Below are 7139 nucleotides of genomic sequence, written 5' to 3'. Positions count from 1 at the left end.
GTAGATACGATGGAGGGCAGAGATAGGATACAGAGGGACCTAGACAAATTGGAGGATTGGGCCAAAAGAAACCTGATGAGGTTCAATAAGGATAAGTGCAGGGTCCTGCGCTTAGGACGGAAGAACCCAATGCGCAGCTGCAGACTGGGGACCGAGTGGCTGGGCAGCAGTTCTGCGGAAGGGGACCTGGGGGTTGCAGTGGACGAGAGGCTGGATGTGAGTCAGCAGTGTGCCCTTGTTGCCAGGAAGGCCGATGGCATTTTGGGATGTATGGGTGGGGGCATGGCGAGCGGATCGAGGGACGTGATCGTTCCCCTCTATTCGGCATTGGTGGGGCCTCATCTGGAGTACTGTGTCCAGTTTTGGGCCCCACACTACAAGAAGGATGTGGATAAATTGGAGAGAGTCCGGCGAAGGGCAACAAAAATGGTTAGGGGTCTGGAACACATGACTTATGGGGAGAGGCTGAGGGAGCTGGGATTGTTTAGTCTGCAGAAGAGAGGAATGAGGGGGGATTTGATAGCTGCTTTCAACTACCTGAGAGGTGGTTCCAGAGAGGATGGTTCTAGACTATTCTCAGTGGTAGAAGAGGACAGGACAAGGAGTGGTGGTCTCAGGTTGCAGTGGGGGAGGTTTGGGTTGGATGTTGGGAAGAACTTTTTCGCTAGGAGGGTGGTGAGGCGCTGGGGTGCGTTGCCTAGGGAGGTGGTGGAGTCTCCTTCCTTGGAAGTTTTTAAGGTCTGGCTTGACAAAGCCTTGGCTGGGATGATTTGATTGGGGATTGGTCCTGCTTTGAGCAGGGGGTTGGACTAGATGACCTCCTGAGGTCCCTTCCAACCCTGATATTCTATGATTCTATGACCCTGTCCCCTTCCATCCCACCTGAAAACCACACAAAGAGCCTTCTAGGAGATCTAACGAAAACTAGGATGCTGTTGCAGGGGAATCCTATCACTCCTATGTCTAGTTTCTCCTCCTTGCAAGGATTTAGAGGGTGTAATTTAGGTCCAGACCATTAAAGCTAAACCCATGGAAAGATGTAACACATTATTAAATATGACCTATTTTAACGAGTTTATTATTTTCCTATCTGGTTTACAGTGTAAAAGGCTTCCGTTTGCTTTTTCTAAGTTTACTGAGGGAAGAAACATAGGAACGCAAGATGATATCCAGTTACAAATGTAGCATGGCAAATATCTAAACGCGGAAGATACACTACAGCATATTCTGATGTAATTTAACTTAGCTGTTTATAAAGTACTATTTATTATCTCCTTAATAATTACTCTGTTCTATGCACTCAGGAAGTACTGTTGCGTCCCTTGTATTGAGTATATATATTGCTTTTATTAATGTATTTCTTTTTAAGAAGAAATTATCTAAAACCATCTGGCTACTGACAGTAATGTTTGTTTACTGTATGTGTATGTATAGTAGCTTTGTCTATTAGCTCTGAAGGGAAAAATGTTTCCTGAGGCTAACTTAGACACCTTTTTACTCTTAAGTTAAATCAGCCATTAAATTGGCTGACAGTAGTGACCAGAAGAATCCAAAAGGTTTCTGGAGGCCAAAGGAAAGATTTTGATACAACCTAGTGATTTCATGACTAAATGAAGGGAACTATTCTTTTCCTCAGCTTTCTGATGGTCTAGTGGATTCCCCAAGACTACATTTGCACTGAGTGTGTATGTTATGGACATCTATAATGCAAATCTTATGCTCTATAGTATAATACTGGTAGATGTTGGAATCAAAATATAATGGTTCACATCCCACGTAAAGTAATTTTCTTGCTGTAAAAATTAAAATGGTATAGAAAAATAAGTTTACACATAGGCCTAATGTACTTCAAAGAATGAACAATACATATCTGCAAAAATCTCTAGAGCTACCTAATGCTTGACCCATTATATTACAGACTAATTGCCATAGAGCATTCTGGTGAGTCCTCAGAGTCTTATAATATTCCCATCAAAAGGGTTCATTTGAGCCTAAGAATCTGTGAGGCATGCAGTATAGATTGGGATCCTGCTGAACTTGCATTCTTCTAAAGGATAATTTTCACTCTACCTCATTCTTAGTGATATAGATAAGAAGGGGCACAGAGTTCCTTCCCAGCACAACCTCTAACCCATCAAAATATTACAACCATGGGCACGTGGTTAGTCACAATTAATTTGGCTTCTGTGAAAGTTTAAAAAAAAAAAAATCTAATGCGCCGACCATTTTCTCTTATCTTCCTACTGCTGCTTTGTATTGAACAGGTACCACTGAACTGTGCTTCATTTGGATAACAGTATAGTTGAAAGAGGGAGCCTGAAACATGAGGCTGGGTATGAGGCCTCAGCCCTGAGCTAAAGTAGTACTCAGGCCCTGTTGCTACAAAACAAAATGCACAGTTAGCAAATTCGGGCTGGGAGCAGAAGTCAGGCCTGTTATAAAATATGCCTGCTTGCAAGTTCACAGAACCCGGCAAGAACAGGGATGGTATTGCAAAAACACACACATTCCTGAGAAGTACTAGGCACAGGACACTCACACAAACACATTCCAGAAGAGTTTACCAGAACACCCCAATACCAAGTACTGTACAAACACTCTCCCCAAAGCTGATACAAAGACAGAGTGACCCCTCTCCAAGATAAGGTTAGGATGACAGAGTGATGAATAGAGATATTTTGATTGAACCAACATGTACAAGGTAAAGGGTGTTAACTAACCACGTCAGAGGGGCCACACCTAACTTATTTGTATCAGGGTATAAAAGAAGGGTCACAGAGGGGGTCTCTGTCTAGCCAAGGGGGGAATGGAAAGTCCCGCCATTCACTGGTCCATTGTTATGGGCATACATGTACTAGTGTAACTGTAGACAGTGATCCTGGGAGCGAGGACTTTGCTTAGTCTACAATAAACCTGACCGGGTGTCTTCGCTACAAACCAAGTCTTGTGGTCTTTGTGGGTAGTTTGATCAATGTCTGCTGTCTTGGCTATCTGCGCAGACTTGGCTATCTGCGGACTTGGCTATCTGCGCAGAGCTGGCACAGCACACAGAAAGAACACATACACGCAGCCAATGACTAACTACAAACAGTAGCAATATTTGCAACCACCAGTATTCAAAAATGATCAGTCAGCCCCCTCAAAATCACTAAATGACTTAAAGATAATGAAATCTTAAAAAATAGTAAGTGTTGGATTCTCTTGTTCGCCATCTAGTTCTTGAGTCTTTAGTTTCCTTCTTTTAGAGCCTTTGTTCACAACCATGAGGGCTAATAATGTGGGGGGTTTTAAAATAAAAGTTGATATTTTCATGTAATAAAAAGACTCAGTTCCTGGAATCATGTTAAGAAAAACACCAAATATTGTAATACTCCATGATAAAAATCACAAGAGTTGGCATGATTAACCAAGGGCATTTTGATCCAGATGGTGCATTGAAGTTTAGAACCTGTAGTCTCTTCAAGCGGTGTAGCTCAATTAGAGAGCCAAGGTGAATGAGATAATGTCTTTTATTGGATCATTTCAGAAGTAGGTCCAATAAAAGATATTACCTCAAACACCGTGGCTCTCTAATATCTTAGGCCCAACACAGCTGCAACACTGCATAGCTCAATTAGAAGCGTGACTGTCTTTAGTCCACATTATAAAGGTCAGGATCGAAACCCACTACTAACCAAATGCATAATGAGGCTATTTTCAAAACGTTTGGACCTAAATTGCAGCAGCAATATATGAACGTACACAGGAACTGCAAACACAATGTAAGCATATGGGGTTTGTACACATTACTTGGGTGAATGTGTCTATGTAATTGTGTGTTCAGTACCCGTACGTATGAACATATGATTACCTGGGTGCAGATGTATGGGTACTGAACACAATTACACAGACACATGCACAAGGAGATTGCACACACAATTACCCAGGTGCAGAGTGATTACATGTAGGATTAGCGAGGTGCACAGAAAGAGGGACCCTATGTAATTACATGGAATTACATACACACACACATTACTGGGATACACAAACTCAACATACACTCACCAGGGTGCAAATTTGCTCACTGGGCTTACACACATGATTATGTTGGGGCACAGAGGGATTGCATCAACATTAGCTATGTGCACACAGAGGGGGACGACTCAAGTAGTTACTGGGGCGCAGGCACACATGCACTGATCATGTCCCTGATTCACTGGGCACAATTTGTATATAAACACAATGGTAAGTTCAGCAAGTTTTAATAGGTTTCAGAGTAACAGCCGTGTTAGTCTGTATTCGCAAAAAGAAAAGGAGGACTTGTGGCACCTTAGAGACTAACCAATTTATTTGAGCATGAGCTTTCATGAGCTACAGCTCACTTCATCGGATGCATACTGTGGAAATTGCAGAAGACATTATATACACAGACACCATGAAACAATACCTCCTCCCACCCCACTCTCCTGCTGGTAATAGCCTATCCAAAGTGACCACTCTCCTTACAACCTGCATGAAAATCAAGGTGGGCCATTTCCAGCACAAATACAGGTTTTCTCACTCCCCCCCCCCCCAAACTCACTCTCCTGCTGGCAATAGCTCATCCAAACTGACCACTCTCCCTACAATGTGCATGACAATCAAGGTGGGCCACTTCCAGCATAAATCCAAGTTTAACCAGAACATCTGGGGTGGGGGGTAGGAAAAAACAAGGGGAAATAGGCTACCTTGCATAATGACTTAGCCACTCCCAGTCTCTATTTAAGCCTAAATTAATAGTATCCAATTTGCAAATGAATTCCAATTCAGCAGTTTCTCGCTGGACTCTGGATTTGAAGTTTTTTTGTTAATTTAGGCTTAAATAGAGACTGGGAGTGGCTAAGTCATTATGCAAGGTAGCCTGTTTCCCCTTGTTTTTTCCTACCCCCCCCCCCCCCGACGTTCTGGTTAAACTTGGATTTATGCTGGAAGTGGCCCACCTTGATTGTCATGCGCATTGTGGGGAGAGTGGTCAGTTTGGATGAGCTATTGCCAGCAGGAGAGTGAGTTTGTGTGTGTATGGGGGTGGGGGAGTGAGAAAACCTGTATTTGTGCTGGAAATGGCCCACCTTGATTTTCATGCAGGTTGTAAGGAGAGTGGTCACTTTGGATAGGCTATTACCAGCAGGAGAGTGAGTTTGTGTGTGGGGTTTTTGGAGGGGGGTGAGGGGGTGAGAGAACCTGGATTTCTGCAGGAAATGGCCCACCTTGATTATCATACACATTGTGAAGAGAGTGGTCACTTTGGATGGGCTATTACCAGCAAGAGAGTGAGTTTGTCTGTGGGGGGGGGGGGCGGAGGGTGAGAAAACCTGGATTTGTGCTGGAAATGGCCCAACTTGATGATCACTTTAGATAAGCTATTACCAGCAGGAGAGTGGGGTGGGAGGAAGTATTGTTTCATGGTGTCTGTGTATATAATGTCTTCTGCAATTTCCACAGTATGCATCCGATGAAGTGAGCTGTAGCTCACGAAAGCTCATGCTCAAATAAATTGGTTAGTCTCTAAGGTGCCACAAGTACTCCTTTTCTTTTTGCAAGTTTTAATAAATTGTCCCCTTCATCTCTCTCCATTTCCTCTTTGGGAGCCTCTCGAGCTGAACGGGGAACAATTCAGATCTGTAGCAAACAGCCCCAGAACTTGTAAAATGCCCCCAGCTCGTCTGCCACCAGGGACAGCTGGCTGACCGCCCCACTAGTGACAAGAATCAGCTGGCCCAAACCCCTTGAGAGGAGACACTTCTCATATGCGCACGCGCAGCCCGTGAGCTCCTGGAGGCTGCCCCTTAAAGCTCACAGCGAGCATGCGCATCGGAGTAAATTGAGACGCCTCCAACTCCCTTCTTGAGCGTTCCCTGAATTCTCCACCAGCCTCCTTTCTTGTGCGCGTGCGCATCCTGGAGAGCTGAAGCGTGTAGTCGCTATCGGCGTCACTTTTTCCTTCCCCTCCCTCTACCCCCCCGCTCTTTGAGTCTCTGGTATGGTGCGCGCGCGGGACCGTTTCCACCCTCACGTGACATGGAGGCGGAGAGAGGAAGGGAAAGGTCAGTGGCGACGTCGGCGGAGCGGAAGGTCAGGGCGGGAGCGGAAGTGGGAGCCGGAGCCTGTCCGCCATTGTGGGGAAGCGGCGCCTAGAGCAGGGGGGGAAGCAGCGCTGCGTCCGGCCGGCTCCTTCTAGCGGGAACCCGATCGGCGGCGGCGAGCCCGGGCGGCAGCGGCGGCGACAATCAAGCGGCAGCGGGGAGAGCGGCGCGGTCCGTGTGTGCGGGAGTCACTCGAGGCCCAGGTGGAGCGAGGGGATCGCGACTCCCCGTGAAGAATGTCAGCCACTAGCGTCGACCAGGTACGGGCCGCCGCGGCCTGGGCGCAGGGCGGGAGGAGGAGGCGCCCCAGGCGGAAGGGCCTGCGCGGCCAGGCGGGTCGGAATCCCGCCGGGCCTTTCCGCCGTCGGGCGGCCAGCGCGGCTTCCCGGGCCTCATCCTCGCGCTCAGCATCGTGGGATCCTCACCTCGATCCAGGCAGCTGCAGCCCCCTATTTATAGCCGCATCTGAGCCGCGCCAGTTTCCCTCCCCCGCTCCGAGCCTCCTTGCACCACCACCACCCCCTCCATCCCAGGGCTTCTGCTTCCCAACATCTTGTCTTTTGATGCGTCCTTTTTCATTCCTCCTCCTCTGGGCCGCTGATTCCCCTTTATCCCTCTCTCTGGGCCCACGTCCTCTTTAGGAGTCTGTCTTCCCCCAATATCCCCAACGGTTCTTTGGATCTGGGGCTCTGCTACCCCCTTCTTCGGGTCACGGTTGAGCCTTCTCTTCCCTTGTACACCCAAAACGCCCTTCGGGTCTGTAATATTGCCTCTTTTCCCTCCTCCTGTCCTTAGTCCTCTTTTATTCTTTCTTTCTGGGCCTCTGACTTCCCCTTTCTCAAAGTTCTCTCTTGCATGACCTCCTCTTCCCCCATACACCCCCTCTCCCTGGGTTTGTGCTTCCTTGTCTTCCACTCTTCCCTGCCCTGGGCCTCAGTTGTCCCCTTCTCTACCTATTCACCGGGTCTCTATTGCATCCTTACCTCTTGCCCCCCTATCCTCTCTAGGCCTTTGCCTCCTTCTTGGGCCTCTGCCACT

General features: G+C 47.3%; 1 protein-coding gene across 1 annotated transcript in view; it reads left to right on the top strand.

The window, feature by feature from the left end:
- The first annotated feature begins 6094 nt into the window (after nucleotides 1–6094).
- The window catches only part of YTHDF3 (YTH N6-methyladenosine RNA binding protein F3), a 40213-nt gene continuing 39168 nt past the window's right edge, over nucleotides 6095–7139 (top strand). Inside the window, exon 1 of the mRNA XM_074943070.1 lies at nucleotides 6095–6361. Coding sequence (XP_074799171.1) covers nucleotides 6338–6361 — 24 coding nt within the window. The 5' untranslated portion in view covers nucleotides 6095–6337. The remainder of the gene's footprint in view (nucleotides 6362–7139) is intronic.

The sequence above is a fragment of the Natator depressus genome, chromosome 2, assembly GCF_965152275.1.
Source record: "Natator depressus isolate rNatDep1 chromosome 2, rNatDep2.hap1, whole genome shotgun sequence".
NCBI classification, from domain to species: Eukaryota; Metazoa; Chordata; order Testudines; family Cheloniidae; genus Natator; species Natator depressus.
The sequence above is the reverse complement of the archived record's forward strand: the minus strand, read 5'-3'. Positions and strand labels throughout refer to the sequence as shown.